This window comes from Bombus fervidus, chromosome 15 (genome assembly GCF_041682495.2).
Source record: "Bombus fervidus isolate BK054 chromosome 15, iyBomFerv1, whole genome shotgun sequence".
NCBI lineage: Eukaryota > Metazoa > Arthropoda > Insecta > Hymenoptera > Apidae > Bombus > Bombus fervidus.
In genome coordinates, this window is record NC_091531.1 from 5,729,531 (window position 1) to 5,751,123 (window position 21,593).

At 39.1% G+C, this 21,593-nt stretch overlaps 1 protein-coding gene across 7 annotated transcripts in view; it reads left to right on the forward strand.

The window, feature by feature from the left end:
* Window positions 1–21,593, forward strand: part of LOC139994951 (aquaporin) — a 59,164-nt gene that overhangs the window by 13,815 nt on the left and 23,756 nt on the right. Inside the window, exons 3-6 of one of the 7 annotated variants that reach the window (XR_011801824.1) lie at window positions 9,837–10,024; window positions 13,799–13,942; window positions 15,661–16,112; window positions 17,081–17,621. The exons of 5 other annotated variants lie outside the window; for them this stretch is intronic. Coding sequence is in view for 1 of the 2 variants with exons in the window: in XM_072018050.1 (XP_071874151.1) it covers window positions 9,837–10,024; window positions 13,799–13,942; window positions 15,661–16,062 (734 nt within the window). In the remaining variant the exon portion in view is untranslated. Of the gene's footprint in view, window positions 1–9,836; window positions 10,025–13,798; window positions 13,943–15,660; window positions 16,113–17,073; window positions 17,622–21,593 lie in introns of those variants that run through there. One more of the 7 variants, XM_072018050.1, reaches the window with a different exon arrangement.

A 21,593-nucleotide genomic window follows, 5' to 3' on the forward strand; every position in this document is an offset into this window, starting at 1 on the left:
CGAGATTTTATTTTCGAGAAATGGAACGTGAACGTGATTCCACGAAACTGGCTTTCGAGAAAGGTCAAGAGTACCTTGTCTTTTCTCACGATGGCAAAAACCACATGGTTTCCATGTCGAGTAAGCAGATTCGAACCTGGTTTCTGCAAGCACCGTTATGGAAGCTGAAGGCTAATCGTGCTAATTTCCCTCTTGCACAATCCAACCACTGTTACTAGAGAAACTGTGCAGTTACAACTTACCAATTAATACGTCGAATTAACGCGTAAAAAAAGAGGTTCTACGTGACAAAAAAAAATTCATTGATCGCTAATTACTTTAACTGAATGAAACGAAAGAATTACGCGTTCATTCATGTGTTAATTGATCTTTCAAAGACTGCAAACTGTAACACGTTCTAATAGTCAAAAGCAGATGGAATTAACGTTACAAAAAATGACGTAGTTTGGCATACTGTCGAATGAGAAATTTTATTAACCGTTTCTATAAAAAAACCTTTCTAAAGAAGGTGATCTAGCGTCTCACGATGCCCACAGCGTCGTAATTTCATTGGACTTGTACAGCTGTGGTCGAAAGAAAGTTTATAACTGGAACGTGGGTTTTTAGTAACAGTATACTAGATACTTTTTATCACGTTGATAACAACAATTTGTTTTTGCACAGTGTCTCCTCGAACCGCTCAGATATCTCGAAAAATATGAACGGTAGAAAAAAATGTGTCGAACGAAATTCCCACGATATCGAGGTAGATGTACTGTGCTCTTGCGTATTTCACTTTGAGATGATCTTGAATCCTCTGGTGAAGAACGGTACGAATGGCGCAAGTTTATTTTGAAAACTTCTGAATGTCAGCTACAAAAACACGTGATAGAAGATGAAGGTCTCCTTTTAAAAATTGTAATGTTGACTTTACAAAAGATTTCAAGGTCACCGAAAGGTCAAATACACAAGAGTATAATATGTTTCACTGCGTGTCGTGTAATTTTCTCTTTGATTTCACAGAGAATCTTCGTTGTATTTACATTGCAGTAATCAAGCACGAAAATTCTTCTTTTCACGTTACGTGAATTCGTTGGTTTTGTAAAACAGTCGTTTAGAAAATGTAATAAAATTCCAACGAACTTCTTCCGCCATCCAATTATACGATGAACATTTTGTTAAGAAAGATTGAAAGGTATGAAGCAAAAATTGACGACATTGGAACATCGTTCCGTTCTCTTTGAAGAAGGCAAACACGAAGAAATTGGATTCGCTGGTGAAAACGAGAAATCTAAAGACACTAGGACAAGAACGAAATGTTCCCACCCTGAAGATACAGCTTAGTCAGTTTGATTAGCTGGCCTGATTTATTGAAGCATTTACGAAGCGTGTTCTCACGACTGTCCCACTTGCGAAACGCAAATCACACGAAACAACGTGGCCATAGGGGCGCCACGATATCGAGCCGATATAATCGCCGTGATTTCCCTCGTTTTCCACGTTCCAGATACTTTCGCGCGCAACTTTCTTTCCGGCCCGCAAAAGTCCTCGATAAGCGAAATCCCATGAGATTTCTACCTGCAATACATCCGAGCGCCCTGTTCCTTCGTCATCTGCGCTTGCAAACTCGACTAATAAACACGCAGGGATCCTGATCCTGATCCTTTTCCGGTGAAAACTGGTCTTTACGAGGCGTTCAGCGTCGTTGAAAATGGTACGTGTAGAAAGTTAGACGCGATGCGTGTAAGCGTGACTCGCAGAGCGGCGAATCCTAATCTCGTTAGTACTGTCTTTGAGCAAGAAATCGCGATAACCAGCGTAACGAGTGTTTGTCGTGTGCAAGAACGTGTGTTTTGCGAACAGTTTCTGCAGCGTAAAGCATATCGTAATGTAGTAAATTGGCAGAAGATCAAAGCCAACTTAACTAATTCCAACTTTGAGCATTAGGTTGTACGGGTAACTGCAACGAGTCTTTCATGTGCAGCCAGATATGCATCATACGAATATTTATAGGGTTAAAGATTTCAACCGAGCATTTCAGATACCCAGGTACCCAGGTACCCGTGAGACAGCCAGGTTTACAAAAATTGCCCGGCTACCAGGCTATCTCACCAGACACCTCGATAGTCATAATAAGAGGAACCCATTTCAGCAGTCGACAGGAGACACCAGAACAATGAAAGAGGTCCGTATGAACATGTGTGCTATCTTGTTCCAAGTTAGAGCCATTTGTTCTTGTTTCCAAGTTAGATGCATTTTTGTGTTTCCATAATTCGCAGCTACTTATCTTCGTAGGAGTTGGATAAGTAATATACGATCGCGAGTTTGCGGGCAGACCGAGCGATAAGTAAGCAGTTGCGAATTAATGAAACACGAAAATGGCTACACGACTTCGAAACGAGGACAGGTAGCACACACGTTCGTAAAAAAATTCTTCATTGTTCTTGTGCCTCTTGTGAAATGGGTCCCATGAGTTATGGTACACCCTTACCATTGGAAAGGAAGTGAAGTAACCTGATTAATGCTATGGATATTTATATATCTTAACACTTTATTGACCCCTAGCGGTTCAACAGCATACGCACGTCCGACCGGCAACTCAGGCGCAGATTCTCCCTGGCACCGGCTCTCTTTCGGTTTAGACTCTCCAATACCATTCTTTTCGTTTATCGCGAACGGTAAAGTTTTCAAATTGGCATAAAACTGTGCGAGCTTACAAAGCAACGCAACTAACGTAACTGAGAAAGGTACTTTAGCACTAAATAACAAATTATTGCTCAAATAATGAGAAAGATTGTCGGCGACAAAAAGCCGATTAATAGACTATCGGTCGGTAAACGTCGGAGATAAAAACCGATTAATTGGCTATCGGTCGGTAAAGTGTTAAATTGCATTACAATATAATAAATTGGAAAAGAAACGAACTTTACTCAATTAATATCGTCTTTGAGCACGAGACTTCGGTAAAGGAGGACTTCAGATGAAAATAGCAATTTTTCTGTTATTATGGTGGGCACGTGATATGGTTCTATTAGACACCAGTTAATAAAGCGTGTGAAAGAGAGGAAGAGTGGGAATTGTGTCGTTTTGGAGAGGGGTCAGTGGATGTTCATTGCGAACTTGGCTCAATGTCACACGTGTAACTGTTGCAGCTGTGTAAGAGAATTCGTGAGATTAATTGGCACGACGATCGAAGCGATGAAGAGACAAATCTTATCAGCTTGACTAATCGCGTCGAATATTTTTAGAAAAGGGAACCGATAGAGTTAATTAACTTATTGTTAGTCAGCTATATTCGTGACTCGTGAGATATGGTAATCGATAACAATATTTTTCAAATTATGTACAACATGATAATTTCTTGTGAACGCAAACATAAGCACTCGTATCAGGCACTTTTACATAAATGTACGAGGATGTTGCTGATTTCGAGATTCCAATGGTTTGAATGTTTTTTTAATTAGGTAGAACTTGACTCGATTTCATTGCCAGTTAATTCAAAACTAATCTTGTATTGTACTCAAATAAAGATTAAACGGAATTTTTAAATCTTATCCCAAACATAATCAAACTGATTCAAACTTAATTCGAATCTAAGCCAAACTTAATCAAATCGCTTCAATTATTTTCAAATAAACGTGGCAACTGACTAATCTACACTAAATTTTTAAGTCTACTAACACTCGAGCTTAATTAAACCAAATTTATCTTAAACCCAATCACTAAAACTAATTCGAACCTAACTCAACCCCACCAAACGAATTCGAACTTGGTTCAAACCTAATACAATTGCTTCAAATGCTTTTTACAATAAAATTTCGACTTCTAATCGTTTTCTGTTTACACACATTTGTCGTTTTCTTTTTCTTTTTTTATTGAAGGTCTAAACCTAATCTAATAATCATCCGTTATCATTTAAAAAAAAAACCAAATGAAATATTATATAAAGCGAACCAGAATCGCCTGATCGATGAAATTTGACGACAACAAATTTTTTTCTTATTTAGATATTTGGAGAATTTGTCGAGCGAAGAGATGGTCGGGGTGAACGTGTTGCGGAAAGCGCGGAGGCGACGTTAATTGGAGCGTGGAACGCTCGAGCAAGAAGTAGTCCTCGATCTCGGGAGCTTTCGCGCGTGCTCTCGTCGAATCGCGAGCTATATGGGCCGAGGAACGACTAAACTGCGGCGAGACAGAAATTAATTCCGCGCGCGCTTTCTACTCCAGTCTCTCGGCACGCTATTAATTCGAGAGGAACTCTATTGTTTCAGTTTCGAGCGTATCGAGATATTTAACACCGGCCAGCTCGTAAATCACGCGATACAACGCTACATTTTCTTAATCTATGCAAAACATTCGGAGATAGGTTAGCTTTTCAATAAATTCTCCTAGACGCGGAATCTAGTTTACAGGATGATACAAATGTAATGTAAATCGATATTTAAACAGATTTGATTAAAAGTTGTTCTTATTAGAAATCCAAATGTACGTTAAGTTGTCGATAAGTTCTTATAAACGCGAAGCTTTATATACAGAGTGATGCAAAAGTGAGCGCTAAAAAGTAACGGCCAGAACCATGTTGGAATCTTGGACATAACCTAACCTAAAACTTAATTCATGAAGTATTTAATTTTATTATGGAATATCTTCATTAGAGATAACGATACATTTTCTAATCTACGTAAAATACTGGCAAAAAGATAAGATAATCAGATTCTTTAAAAAATATGTCAAATAAATATAGAAAATTAGTAGGGTTGAAAATCATCGTGGTTTTTATTACAATTTTATTACAATAAATGCAGAACATTAATTACAAATATGGGTATGGGTGTAGAAAAAGTCAGCAACGGCTATTCGTGAATACTTGACGATCGTGTGAATGTTAAATTAAGATGGTTTCATCCTATTTCACGCGAATTAACCGTTTATACGTTACGTAGTGAAAAATCGATCGCTATCGAACTTTCTATCGTTACGTTTTTTATCGACGTAACCATTTCCTTCTTTATCGAGCCACGCTATCGAGTGATTAATGATTCTTCTCACTAAGAGCAGATGGCGTGCTGATTATCACCATAAATTATTAATTGATGCAAGCTATGGGGAACTGGCCATTTCTTATCGTGTTTCATGCTCGAAAGGCAGACGATCAACCTTTCACTCTTTTCTAAATCACGGACTATTACTTTCTCGAATCCTAATTACGAGCAGGTAACTAACTTTCATCGTAATTACCGGCAACACCTATATCCCTCGTAATTCTGCTATTATGGACACCAGATATCATCGCAAACTTGTATACACAATCTTCTGAAAGAAGAACTTGGTTCTAACATTAATAAGTTAGAGAGGCACTTCCTCGTTCCTAACTCAAATTGGCAACAACGGTTAGAACGTGTTGCCACCATTATCTGACGACTCGTTCTATAAGACATGATCTACATCGCGCTTTTATGTAACAAATATTTTTTCGAAGGAATATCTTAGAACAGTGTTTTAAAATCAATTCACTTCTAAGCACTGAACCAGAACATTTATTTCGTTAACTTTATTCAACGTATACTTTGATTTCCACGCGACTAAATGTTTCTCCTTCCTGTGTTATTTTATCAACATATTCATTAGACATATTGAATCTAAGAACTGGTTTCTCTAAACTTGTTTATCGATACTCTAGTTCCTTAACAGGTTACCTTACCTGGTTTTCATAAATCAGACGAAAGAAGGTGGAACATAACCACAGCTTTTGTATAATAATTTACCAATCAGTAGCAATACCAATGACAGCAATGCCAATGAATTAACAAGTGATAAGTTTAAAGACTAAAATAAAATTTCATTCATGATAGTAGTGCAATTATCTAAAACGGTATGTGAATGTGCAGATTGGCGCACCTGATTCTGCAGAGATGAATAACACCAGAGTCGATCCTTTTCCAATAATTAGGCTATCATCAACATGGAATCGTACTTGAAAGCCGTGGCAAACGTCAATGACTGATCACTGTCACTCTCGATGGGACGCTAATGGAAATTGTGCGTGACACGTGTTGCCTTCTAATTATATCCGGCCGGCACACGGTTAATCACGAGAACTCTGGCGTAATTCTGGGGCAGACGTGCCTCCGCATATCCTCCGTCTAACCCTATACACACCAATACGCGACAATTTCGCGAAGAATTTGACATGTCACGAATCATCGAAAAATCGAGCCCTGTTAGATTTTTCAAAAATATATTTTACGCGACAATTGAATTCAACTGGAAACCAGTTAAAACTCAAATGAAAACGAACCAAACTAATTCGAGCTTAGCCCAAACCTAACCGTTTCATGCAATTTCCAGACAAATCTATGACCGAGTAAACTATTAGGTTATCTCAAAAATGTTTTTCTTTAAGTTTCGAAAGTTTCACTGAAACTATGACTTTGTATCGCAACATTATAAAACATGTATCGCAAGATACTTGAAGCTGCACTTTGCCAAGTTTGACGCCATTAAGGCTACTTACGCGATTTTTGATGGTTCACCGTAACGGTTATGGTGGCCATTTTCTCCGCGCGAAAGTATCACGATAGTAAACCTAATGAAACATTAACGTTAATATGATATTTTCCTTTTATTTTTTTCCTCTTATATACCTCGAGAGTGGAAAGTTGAAGTTGAACGTTAGCTTATTAAAGCGTACCGGGTGATTCGTGAAATACTAAATTCTAGGGAATTATGGGGATAATTGGTAAGAATGACACGGCTAGATGTATAGAGAGATTCATTCGGCGCGTCATCTCCGAGCTACCTGAGAATTGTGGTTACAATTGATGGCGATGGTTCGTTTATCCGAGATTTATTTTCCTCAGAAGCTATAGAAACTTGCTAATTTACAATTAAACAAGTGCGTTTCATATATTCTTTAAACTATTATTGTAAATTGTTATCTATATATATTATTGTTATCTATATATTGTAAAACGAGAAGAAACGTTACAAATATATAACAAAATTTTCTTCTGTCATTAGCAATTAGGAAATACAAGAAACTAGAATGTTTGATAAACACGAATCTAATAAAAAATTATTTGATGTAGCTGGCTTTCGTAAGAAGACAAATTACGCAATGTATATGTATCGCTGCATCGCGAGCGAAAATTTTCGCCTGCATCTTTCAAGCTTATTCAGAAACTGCTCGTTTGACCTATGCTATTGATTTCTTCATCGCTGATACCGGCTTTATCATTCCTGGCACACGTATACGTAACAGTGACCCGAGATTACTGCTCGCATCCACGATAAGTAGAACAGAAGCACTTGTAATCAGGCCTACGAATCGTTCAACACAAGCATACAAGCTTCGCTACATTTTGCTTTTAAAAATAACATATTTCTGTTTGAAGATCAGAGGGGACGAATATGATAAACGATTTTTAAATTCACTAGTCGATCGTATACGTATCGAGTTACATAATGCAATATTTAATGACGCAATGTGTCAAGACGTAAATTATTTGGTACTATTTATCGATAGGTAAGTTTTTAGCATATTTTCATAGGCGTAGAATAGACACTTTTTTTCGTACAGGGCTATACAAAAGTAAAATGGGAATAGCTACGGTGGTGGAACATCTCTTGCTTGGATATCAAAGGTAAGTTATGTTTCTTATCGTATAGAGATTGCTTAAGGTTTGCAAGCTCACAGGTAAGTTAAGTTCTGAGAATATTTTCATGATTTTGCTATGTATATAGGCTTAGTTTATAGGATGATAGAAAATTTGTATGTGCAGTTTAAGATCCGAATAAACTTAACGACAGTAAGTTAGATTCTCAATATGTACATAATATCATCTATTAGATGGTACAAAAGATTTGATCACAGACTAGTTCTTATTGAGAATCCAAACATACAGATTAAGTTTGCAATAAATTCCTGTAACCATTGCACGAGGTTTCATCTATAGGATGATACAAAAGTAATGTAATTATTAAAGTAACCAAGTCTGATTTACAATACCTCTTATCAGGAAGCCAAATGGAAATCAGGTTTTCAATATATTCTCGTGTTCGTGCAGCTTCATCTACAGGACGCCACAAAAGTGACGTAACCCTCGAATTAAGCAAGTTTCATCAAGAGTTTCACTTTATCAAGAACCCAAATGCGAATTAGATTGCCGATAAATTCTCGTATTCACGCGGTTGCATCTACAGGACGTTACAAAAGTAACATAACCTAGAATTTAACCAAGCGCAGAACGAAATGGCTGTTATCGAGAGCCGGGGGGGGGGGGGCGACTAGGGTTCTTCCAGAAATTCTAATCTCGTTTCCACGTCTGTCTAACGTTCTATTCAGAAATAGAGAGACTAGGCAGTCGGCAAGGATGAAATTTCGCACGATCCAGGGGCAATTTCATCTGGAAACGGCATCGATCGAGCGTGCACGTTCGCGGTTACCCTAATGAGTCGCAGCTAGGGGAAGGCCCCCGACGTAATTAAGAAAATTGCAAGCGATCGAGCGTGGATCTTCGTTGCACCAGGAAAATCTCGCACGTGCTCGCCAGCGTTATTCCGGCTTCCGGTTCGGCTCGAATATCAGCTCGTGCCGCCTCTAATGTTCACCTTTGCCTACCCGCTTGGCCTCTTCATTATGCATTCACCGCGAGTCCCTTCGTTAAACCTCTTTCTTCGCCCGATAGCCATCTCCTTGACATCTGTATTCCAACCGAGCCTCTGTTTACATTGGCGCCAACGATATCGGTCAGCATTGCCATTACCATATTCCTAGATCCATTAGACAGACCTTGTTATGAGGAATTTTAAATTTACGACGGCTGAAAGCGTTCCAACTCTTAGCATGGAAGTTGCCCGCGTTATATTAAATATTTTGAAATTTCATTTACGCTGCAATGAGTCACGACGTAGCCGTGATTACGTTGGCAAAGATTGAAACAGAGCTGAAAACGTGGCTATGGAAAAACACTTGGACACCACTGCGTTTATTATCGTAATTGACGTATTCATTGATTGGATCTGATCGTTTTATTCGTTTTATCAAAGAGAACTATCCGTTTTATGTTTCCAATTACCTACAAATACCTACAAATTTCTATGGAGTCCTGTGGACATATCGTCATTCCTAGAATCCAATGCTGACACGTTAAAAATGTTTTGCTTCGTGTTAACATCTAAACAAAGTAACCTACAGCCTTGTCAAAGACCCAACTATAAGGAAAATTACCTATTTCAATAAATTCCATTTACCATAAATACCTAAAGATTTCTGTGGAGTCCTGTGGACATCGTTCCTAGAATCCAATGTTGACACGTTAAAAATGTTTTGCTTCGTGTTAACATCTAAACAAAGTAACCTACAGCCTTGTCAAAGACCCAACTAACAGAAATTATCTGTTTCAACAAATTCCATTTACTACAAATACCTAAAACTTTCTACGTAGTCTATGGCCAAACCGAGAAGTTACCATGACCAAAAAATGACCGTCTTATCGAGCATTAAGCAATTCAGCTACACTGACAGAATCAAAAATGAATTCGCAGCGAAAGGGTTGATAGAATCGCAGGAATTCCGATATCGATGTATCGTCGTTCTCCTTCCAATTGGCGGCCACCTTCGGGCCTGTGATCGGCTGTTTTTCCATCGACAGAACATGGCCTGGAGTTCCGCCGCGTCATCCGACGACCGCGTCTCTGGCAATGACTGTGCGTCCACTTTCCTTACAAAAATTGCCTCGCAGGTTCAGCTAGCGTAAGACAAAAGACACACCGATCGATCACGTCTCCGTCGCGTCGATCCGGTCCCTCGATCTCTCACAGACAATCATAGTTCTCTCCCTTTTGTCTCGTTACAGGGCTGAGCAATTTGATGAGAGAGGATGCATCCGGCTGGAAGACGCTGTGCATTGCCGTTAGCGAGGCGATCGGCACCGCCATTCTGGTCTTCGTTGGATGTACAGGATGTATCGGAAGCTTGGGTGTTCATCCGAACCTGATGCAAATCTCTCTGGCCTTTGGACTAGGTGCCATGATAGCTATACAGGTGAGCATGTGGAAAGTGGCTGTGATTCAGAGTTTTCGTGCCGCATCTTGGGTTGTCGTTAGGGAAAATGCAAAACCAGAGCTTGTTTCATCACTGACGACAAAAGTTAACGTATGTAACATCGTAACGATCGCTGGAAAATTACTATGCATTTCTTATCTGCTCGGATACATTGGCTGGGAATGAAAAATATCATCAACAGATAACAGCCCGTGCGTGAACGTGCAGTAAGTTTTAACGTCAAATGGCTGAAAAGAAGAGTTTAGGAGAGTGAAACTTGGCTCGGTGATAACTCCACGCTATGGGGTTGTTTCTCGCGTAACGGTGCTGGCCCGCTCGTAAGAATAAAAGCAACTACGGACAGATTCGTGACTATTTTACAAACTCGTATGCTGCCTGCGTGCAAACGAGATAATGCGAGCAGAGCGGTCATTTCGACGCGATAATAACGCGAAACCTTCTAAATTAATCGACACGTTTCTTTTGCGACAAAACGTCGTATAGTTGAGTGGTGAAGTCGTGCTGCTGACTTGAACGCGACGCAACATTCGCGGGATTACGTTCGACGTGAATTGGAAAGTCAATGTTTTAGAAACAAAAGGCAGTCGCGTACGATTAATCGAATCGATGGCACGCAGTAAACAAATCCAAGGTTTAACCAACATCTTTCTACGTTATTTCTTATGTAGCTTTTGTCGAATTTGTAATTATATGATTGAAACGGAGTACACGTTTCTCAACATTGTCACAAAGTTTGATTTGCTTCACCTGATTCAATATTTTACCGAGTAGATCTTACACGAGTATAATCGAAAAAAAGATATTATTGTCATTTCACGTATACACTGTTACCTCTGTAAACTATTTTCAATTTCAATTTCAATGGATCTTGGAAGATAAAAAATACACAGTAATTTCCTTAATTTCTTTATCAGTACGTGTATATAAGTCGATTCACAGGTGGAAACGGTTAATTCCACATTCTGAAATTTGGAAAATTTTATTACCAACGTACTGATTAATTCATCGATCAATGCTTGTACAACTTCATCGATCTTCTCTACTTTTTCTTTCGTGTAGCTGACAAATTATATGTACGTCATCGCTCAAAAGTAGCCGAACATTTCTTTATTTGTTACAAGATACGATGATCAATAATATCGCAGCGATTTTTATAATCGCCGCGGATGATTCCTAGTTCATCGTCAACCAGTTAACCGGGGAATTTAGTTTTAGAAATCTCTCATATACACGTCGAACGCAGTTAACACTTTGACTGCCACGTGGGTCATATATAACCCGCCACGGTGGTCATTGATGACCGGAGAGTTTCAACTTATTACAATTGTAAAAATTGAATGAAAATTCACAGTTAGGGCATTTTCAATATAACCGATAAATAGAAGATACTTTGAAATTAAAAGTGCCCCATTGAACGATTAAACATTTTTATTGGAACATCGATAAAAAAAATGAGAAGAAATCTTGTACCTAACGGTGCACTGTGTTAAAACGCTTTGAACATAAACGTGGCTCATCGATACGATCTGGACAATAGGTGGTCACCTTTTTGCTCCGATTCTTAGCAATTTTTCATCCTAACTGTTTAACATTTTTTTATAGCTCTCTCTGCAAAATTTTCGCGCCAGCTACGCTTGCCCTTCTTTCTTCTGCATTTCGTGTCGCGATCTTTGTCGAATAAGGATATTTCACGGCTCTGGTGAACGGCACTGTGTAAGGTGCGTTGCGAGTGCCATTCTAAAATCTGATACCTTGATGTTTGTTTTTGTTGCTTGTTTATAGAGTATCATCGCGTTTGAAATTGATGTATTTAACAGTAACTCTAAAGCTAATTTTGTATACCACTTGAGGGTTTTTCCATATGTTGTAAAATATGCTATCGTTTGCTCTGATAAATCCACAACACATTTTCCTCTGTTGTAATCTACCACTACCACTGACTTATCAGAAACATAATTTTTTTGACCTCTACCATTTAGCCGAATGTTTCGTCGAAATCATAAAAATAATCGTGAAACTGTTTGCTAATATCTTCTACACGTTTCAACGATATATTCTGCACGTTTTGTCTACGACGAAACAACGAATGCGAATGGTTTGTTGAAACAAACGAAGCCTTGTTGTAATGTGTCGCTATCAACTGTTAGCAAGGCGCCACGATGGTCCCCGTGACCACCAATAAGATAAACGGTCCATTGGGGAAGAACGTTGTCTTACATCATCAACTTATTAGTATTTTACCATTATATGCTTTGAATAATAAAACGCGTGATTTCGGCGTAGCAGTCAAAGTGTTAACTAATTAATATATATATATTTAATTGATATACCGTTAATAGAAATCGACCAGATACTTGTCCGGATACTAGTTAAACATATTATATGTAGTGGGAAAGCTATTTTCACATTTTTTAATTTATCTTGCCACGGGAAAGCTAAAGTACTTTGAATCGGCGAGCCGATGAAAAATTTGCATTGGTCGATCGGTTGAAAGAATATCGACTGTGCTACGTTATTTGTATGTTTGGTAATAACGCTGTCGGTTGCTCTGGCTAATAAATTATTCCGTAACTTAACAATTCGTCAATGCGTCAAATATACACGCGCTGGCTTATAATTAATTCGGGGTTAGTCTAATTAATTCTAGTTCCGTTGCTCGAGAAACCAGATGCTAATGAAGTTCAGATAGGTTGATTTGATTGAACCTCTTGCTTTTGGCACTTCTAAAACTCATCCGCTGCTTACAATTGCTAATCAAGCCAATCCAAACAGGGAATCAGAGGGTCAACGACTAGATTGAAACTCTATATTTAGACTTCCGGGAACTCGCAATAGCTTCGATTTCAATCACGCTGACGCTTGTAAATTCTTGAATCTCTATCCGACTTGTCACTTTTCTGCCGCTCTATTCCAACTTTTCTTTTTACGCTTCTGCCATCCCTCTGTTCAATTTCATACATTTTCCATCGGTGTTCGATTCCGGCCGTGGCTTCCACGAACCCACGGAACAAGCGAACGATGATAAAAATTTACCGAGAGTGGCTCACTGATTTATCGTAATGTCTAGTTTGCCAAGTTCTTCGAAATTTACAGTTTCGGCTGTTTTACTTTTCGCGGCAATTCAAATAGCAAGCAAGAAAGTCGATACGTGAGTTTATTACTTTCTGTCGTCCAGCAACGAAAATTCCTTTGCCCTCGTATCGTTCGTTTCTTGCTCTATCGCCATCGTAATCACGAGGCTGACACGCGGAAATTTCGCTTTTCTAATTACACTCGCAATGCGTCGTTTATCCCATGTCAGAGAAATTGCAAATTCCCTTTGATTATCCAAATTATTGCTAATTGGGTTGGCAACTAAGTGACTGCGGATTTTGCCATTACCATTTAATGTAAGTCACTTAGTCGCCACCAAATAGATACCAAGATGTTCGCTTACAGCGGAGGACGAAAGAAAAAAGTAGTACAAGAGCACGCGATAATTGCAGAGAAAAGTGTTACAACTGTCAAGAACAATTAAATTACCGATAGACGTAATGCAGATGACTGTTATCAGCATGGTAGAAATCTAGTAAAGAGTGTTATCGATACAGCAAAGTTACAGTGCAACGTAGTTATTATACACGAATATGAATTTCAAACTTTCTTCCGTCCACTGCTGTGCATTTAGCAATTACTTAATTATTGAATATTTAATTGCAAGAATATTTATATTCCCTGATGTTTCTTGTCTCACTGTGCTATTTTACTTTCCAGTGTATTGGACACATCAGTGGAGCGCACATAAATCCCTCCATAACAGTGGCAGCTCTGATCCTAGGGAGAGTCTCTCTGCCCATGACCTTCCTCTACATTTGTTCCCAGTGTATCGGTGGACTGATAGGCTTCGGTCTGATTAGGGTAAATCACCGCTCGATACTAGCGCTACAACTACCGTACTAAGTGATTGCCGCATTTATTATTATCATCATCGAATGACAAAACCCGCGATCGCTTAGTTGCCAAGCCAATAGACCAAGATGTTCGCTAGGATGAAAAATTTGCGTTAATTAACGGGACACGAGATACAAAGGACAAAAATATGTTTGCGTAGCAACCGTTGGTGTCGTTGCTGTTTTGTAAAATTCGTAGAAACCAAAGTTCAAAGTACATGCGCGTCCTAGCGGCAATTTTTCAGCGCGTAGAACTCGAAATGTTCACTGATCTTTTTCTGTCGAATGACTCTTGACTAGACTCGGTTGTACACGCGATCAGTGACTGTACGAATTTAGACTTAATATTGTTTACAATACAAATAAATTCACTGTGTGATAAATGTATATATAGTATACATGTAATACAGTGATGGATTATATAGGGTGAAACAGGTAAAACAGATAGAAGAGAAATATGCGAAACAGAACTGCCTGGTATCGCCATGTGATTTCGTGTGAATGGTTGTTTGATAGTTGGAGATCGTACGAAGGTCAAGTTGGATTTTTCAGACGGGATGACACGTTTCTTTACGTAGCATCGGCAGTGCACTGGTACGTTAATAAATCGCCATTACATAAAACAATGTGTTGGATCGCTCGCACGAGGTATATCATTTTCTCTTGCAATTGACTTTCATTGACCTTGAATGTTCTTGAACGTGTGAATCATTGTACGGGTCTTAAAACGCCACGCTAGATGCTACGTAAAGAAGCGCGTCGTTCCATTTGAAAAAACGAAAGTGATCTTCGTATGACCTCTACGCGGCCATTTATCAAAGAACTATTTACATCAAACTATATGCTCCACGACATCGTGCAATGTTTGGTTTGACACGTTTCTTCCGTGACCAATAACAGCCGAGATATTTAGGTGGCCTATTTTAGTCCCACTCTGTATATGTAATAAATAAGATCGTACGATAATTATAAGAATGTATGATAATACGATGGTACAACACAGATCTAGTCAGGAGCGGATTTACCTTGACGCTAATGACGCTATGGCGGCCCTAAAAGTGCTTGTGAAAAAGATCAACGAACAATCGTTTGTCGGAATCGCATAAAATATAAATTTGTCAGTTTACAAAGACTGGGATAAGAATTTTGGCTCGGCTGAAACAACGTTCGTCGAGTCAACACGTATAGCTGTTGAAATATTCGAGACGCCCATCGACAACTCGATGGGTCCATTCGAAAGTGTTCAGAAGGATTGTTGCGTTTTCTAAACTGCGCGAGAATCCACCGAATCCTCCACTTGAATAATTTTGCAAGCAGTTCTGCATCTCGTGGCGTGTATTTTAACCACTACACGCAAAGTTAATATTCACCTAGTCTAAGCGAATATCGTGTCCTGACAGATTACGCGAAGGATCTCCGAACGTGAATATTAATTTCCTATTGATTTAACAAAAATCGACTTATCCAGGTACCTTGGCATTTTATAAATTTGCTTTAGAAAGGTTGGGTCGAAGGTGACCCAAAGCGATCATTAGCTTCAGGCCAGCAAAGAATTAAATCCGTCATTGGACGTGACAAAAATTTTATGCGACATTTCGATGAACACGTCGGTAGTTTTAGCGTTAAATGGAGCCCCGATCGAAACTCGTCCAGCTTCTTCGATACAGAATTCTTCGATTTCTGCAGGTGATAACACCGGTGCAGCTAATGTACACCGCGCAGGGGGCAGGAGACACCTTTTGCATGACGGACGTTAACGCAGATCTGACCACTCTTCAGGGTGCCATGGCGGAGGTCTTGGCCACTGGGCTTCTCGTCTTCTTCGCTTGCGGTCTATGGGACAGTCGAAACGCCGCCAACACAGACTCGGCACCGATGAGGCTTGGCTTCTGCATCACCGTCCTGTGTCTCATTTTTATCCCATACACTGGCTGCAGTTTGAACCCAGCAAGGACACTAGCTCCAGCCGTCTGGAATGGCTACTGGAACAATCATTGGGTCTTCTGGATTGGTCCAATCGGTGGCGCTATCGTGTCGTCGCTGCTGTATCGATGTCTGTTTCTTTGCAAGACTACCGAGTCTGAATAACGGACAACGTCGCAACAGTGCTGTAGGACGGCGATGAATGGCGATGGTAGGTTTTGCAGTTGCAGGATCGAGATTATTAGGAATAGCGAATAGCGATAGTAGAGCGTCCATTTGTTCCAACTTATCGCTGATTAGCCTTCTGCTACGTTTTGTTTGCCACAGGACAAACACGGGATAATAATAGGGCGACTTGTAACTTGTGCGATTTTCTTCGTTCCAAGACTCGATATTGTCACGCGGAAGAATCCATGAACGCGTTAACCGAAGCCACTCTCTGGCGTTAATTTCTTAATCATCTGAATTAATTATAGAAATAATTTTATAATTTTTTTATTTGAGAACATAGTTGTATGGAAACATATATAGCGTATTGACCGTCGCGCTGATTTTATACACGATGTCCCCGTATTGATGGTACAACCGTGGAGGGGGTGATTGTACATGAAAAAATAAGCCGAAAATGTGGAATACATTTTTTTCATTCGAGGCTTCGTTTTCGAGAAAATCCACTTTATATTTCGTCCGGCTACGCCTGCGCTTGATCGTCTCTTGGTTAAAATTAAACATATGCCGTACGTTTATGAGTAATAATAAAGCGTGTAACCCTTAGGAGTTACTTTATTAATGGAAAATTTGTTGAAAATGCTGGCCATCGTACTGCATACACGGGTGTGCTCTCCGAATTCAATTTTTAACGCATTTTCCGCTTTCATTTCTTTGTTTGTACGGTTTGTATCGAGATCCGTTTAAGCACGACGTAGTCGAGCGCACGCGCACCAGGACCTCGAGCATGGAACGCGCACACAGCCGACTCATTCGACGATTCACAGTTCTTGTCGTCCTCTTTCGTACAGATAGAATCGAAAATTCCTGGCAAATTTCTTTCGTCTTCGTCGGTTTCCGCTCTGTTCGCTCGATCTCATCTTCCGCAACTGATCGATACGACCGAGGGGAAGAGGCGGCGAGAAAATAGATCGAGCCACTGTCTTATTGGTTTCTTATTGGTTTCAGCGAGCAGAATCGTATTCAGATGGTCCGTAGTTCACAATTCGAGCGAGAAATCCTAATCGTGTCGCGGAAGCCGAAAGTGAGGGACGATCGCAGAGCCTAATAAAGGATCGAGGATCGAGAAGAGGCGGAAACTTCGCGGAACGTCAGGCGAGAAGGACTTCTCGGTTGCGCACACCGATTTTCCCAAACGATTCGTCCTCTTCTTAGATCGATATCATCTCCTCTTACGTATATTTTTCTACGAAGTACGTAATTTTCGAACCGTGGCGCAAAGTTTCGCGTAATTTCGATGGAAAGTTTCCGGGAGGGAGAGGAGAGAGGGAAGCGCCGTAGAATAAAAATTGTTCGTAGAATTCTTTGTCTGTGAATGAAACGCGAGAAAGGATTGCAGATTGTTTTCGATGACTCGTTTATCGAATGGATAGGTCGCGGAAGAATCGAATTCTTCGATCTATTGCGTTTTTAAAATTACGAAATTCAGAATTTACCAAAAGCGATCGAGATGTGTGCACGCAGAGGCAGAAATAAATTTGATACGTTTTAAGAAACTTTTATCGTGTCTTTTCGCCGCTCCTACCTTCTTCCATCCTTATTTGGATTTTTCATTCCCAGAAAAAAGGAAAATATTTTATTAAATTCATAAGTTTACGAGATCACGAGTAGTTTCGCGAAAGAAGCATGATCTCTGTCAATCGTTCAATCTCAAGATTGTAAATAAAATAATTCACCAGCCATACGATCCTTTCGTACAATCGTTGATACAATCGTTGATAAATAAACAACAAAACTTCATAGCTGATAAAAAGAGCTATTTTAATTTCAACGGCAGGCTGTTGCCTGTTTCGACAGCTTTCGAATGGTGAGAAAAAGATTTCGAAAATGAGCGATTAAAACCGATTCATTTGCGTTGTGTCGCTCTCTGCGAGTTCCGGAAACGTGTAAACGCTGGCAGCTGGCGCGAAAAAAACTCTCAGCACGTTTACCAACACCGTGCAACAGCTCTTGGCGCGATAACAGAGTTTATCTGCGAAAGTTTTTTGCTTGAAATTCGAGAAATATTCAACACGACAAATACAGGAAATTAAGCGTCGTCTGTGAGAGAAGATCGACGAGAGCGTGGCTCGTCGTCTAGTCGGAAATCGCCACGTCCGAATTTTTTCTTTGTTTCCTTTTTACCGTACGAACAGCTCTGGTAAATGTTCCGTATGGTTTTTACAAAAGTCACCGGCGAACGAGTCGTTTCGTGGCTCATTTTCAAAATCGTTTTTTATGCAATAATACAAACTGTCAAAACAGAAAAATGTTCTGCCGTTGAAATAACAATCGAATATCGGTGTTTCGATCCGCCACGAAGCTTTCACGCGCAACAGCGGATGAGGCTCCAGGATAAATAATTTAATCACATCTGTTGCAATCGGACACGGATTTTTAACGCTGACTCGATATGTTTGTAGCTTTTAGCGTATTTCACTACCGTTAATTGCTCTACGATTTTTCATTCGCGATAGATATTTATATATTTACATATATTACATTTATTACATGTTACATATTATATATCTATATATATTTATTTATTTATAGATATAGATAGATCATACACAATAGCAGCATTCGTCTCAATGACGAATTCCGATAAGAAGAATTCTCAGGTCTCTTAATCGCGCGTTGAAAGAAACGTATGAGTAATCGTTTCTAGAAATTGCATATTTTATTTTATCAACCGCGTCTCTGGTTTCAGAATTTCAGTATTTCCCATACTCGATGATATTTGTCGTACAACGAGTCGTTTTGTTGAAACGGGTCGATTCGAAAGCTCAACAACCGCACGAGCAGCTGTGGTAGAAATTGCAGCACCCAAATTGCAGCTAATTAGAACGATGTAACGATAGCATCGATTGAAAGGCGTCTGTCCTGTGAAAACAGAGGACACATTTCAAATCTCTCGAAGCCAATTTCCCTCATCTTCTGCGTCGAAGCTCAACTTTCGAAGCACCGCGTATATTTTCTTTGAATTTCCCCAGAGTCGGTGCACGTCGTTTGAATTTATAAGAAATTTGAAGACGCAGAAGTGCACAGAGTACACGCGATATGTAAAGATATAAAAAATATCCGGAGCACGCGCGATGGATCGGGCGAAAGAAACGAGTGAAAGCAATTTTATAAAAATATTATTTTCCTATAAATATCCACGATATATTTACTTACAAGCAACTCTGCTTCTTCACTCCGCTGTTCTCTTTCTAACCAAACCTACGTTTCTCCCCAAAGAATGAGTTTTACATTTTTTAACCAAATCTTCCCGATCTTCCTTTCGAAGCTCGATTTTTTAAAAAATTTAACGAATTTCGTTGGAGGAGCCGTCGTTTAATTTTGTATCAAATTGAAAGATGCAAAAATGCACGGAATGCACGTGCTTTGCAAAGACATACGAAATATGTATAATACAAAGGGCAATATTTACCAGGTAGAAGGAACGAATGAAAGTAATTTGATAAAGATATACATTTCTACAGATATCCATGCTACATATATAAGCAATGTCTACTTGCACACAGTGAACAAACATTCTCATCATTTTTTCTCAAGAGAACGCTTTAAACTTTCTAATCCAATTTCCCCAATCTTCTCTCTGATGCTCGACTTTTCAAGCACGTCTCACGTTTTCATTAGATTTCTCCGGAGTGTGCACACGTACAGTGACTCTTATTCAAAATCTATCAGGAACATTAAAACTATGAGAAGAAAGAATAATAACACTCAACATGATATACAAAATATCTAAAGTGTAAAGTACAAATTAATGAACATTTTTGTAATTTTGTAAAGACATACATTTGTATAGATATCTGCAGTCTGCTCAAACGTAAGCTTGAAAAAGCATTCCGACCATGTCTGAACCTAATTGAGCCCACGTTCCCACAAAGAGTCTCATTTCTTATCCAAAAACCACAAGAAAACACAAAAAGCATAAGAACGCAAAGATGCAGAAATTAATGAAAACAATTTTGTAAAAAAAAAGAAACATAAGTTTCTATAGATATCCGCAGTCTGCTCAAACGCAAGCTCCACTTCTACAAGCTTGAAAAAGCATTGCAATCATGTCTGAACCTAATTGAGCCCACGTTCCCACAAAGAGTCTCTTCTTTTATCCAAAAATCACAAGAAACCACAAGAAGCATAAGGACGCAAGGATGCAGAAATTAATGAAAACAATTTTGTAAAAAAAAAAGAAACATAAGTTTCTATAGATATCCGCAGTCTGCTCAAAAGCAAGCTCCACTTCTACAAGCTTGAAAAAGCATTGCAATCATGTCTGAACCTAATTGAGCCCACGTTCCCTCAAAGAGTCTCATTTCTTATCCAAAAACCACAAGAAACCACAAGAAGCATAAGGACGCAAGGATGCAGAAATTAATGAAAACAATTTTGTTAAAAAAAAGAAACATAAGTTTCTATAGATATCCGCAGTCTGCTCAAACGCAAGCTCCACTTCTACAGGCTTGAAAAAGCATTGCAACCATGTCTGAACCTAATTGAGCCCACGTTCCCACAAAGAGTCTCTTCTTTTATCCAAAAATCACAAGAAATCACAAGAAGCATAAGGACGCAAGGATGCAGAAATTAATGAAAACAATTTTGTAAAAAAAAAGAAACAAATTTCTATAGATATCCAGTCTGCTCAAACGCAAGCTCCACTTCTACAAGCTTGAAAAAGCATTGCAATCATGTCTGAACCTAATTGAGCCCACGTTCCCACAAAGAGTCTCTTCTTTTATCCAAAAATCACAAGAAACCACAAGAAGCATAAGGACGCAAGGATGCAGAAATTAATGAAAACAATTTTGTAAAAAAAAAGAAACATAAGTTTCTATAGATATCCGCAGTCTGCTCAAAAGCAAGCTCCACTTCTACAAGCTTGAAAAAGCATTGCAATCATGTCTGAACCTAATTGAGCCCACGTTCCCTCAAAGAGTCTCTTCTCTTATCCAAAAAGCACAAAAAAACACAAAAAGCATAAGAACGCAAAGATGCAGAAATTAATGAAAACAATTTTGTAAAAAAAAAAAGAAACATAAGTTTCTATAGATATCCGCAGTCTGCTCAAAGGCAAGCTCCACTTCTACAGGCTTGAAAAAGCATTGCAATCATGTCTGAACCTAATTGAGCCCACGTTCCCACAAAAAGTCTCTTCTTTTATCCAAAAATCACAAGAAACCACAAGAAGCATAAGGACGCAAAGATGCAGAAATTAATAAAAATAATTTTGTAAAAAAAAAGAAACATAAGTTTCTATAGATATCCGCAGTCTGCTCAAACGCAAGCTCCACTTCTACAAGCTTGAAAAAGCATTGCAATCATGTCTGAACCTAATTGAGCCCACGTTCCTACAAAGAGTCTCTTCTTTTATTCAAAAATCACAAGAAACCACAAGAAGCATAAGGACGCAAGGATGCAGAAATTAATGAAAACAATTTTGTAAAAAAAAAGAAACATAAGTTTCTATAGATATCCGCAAT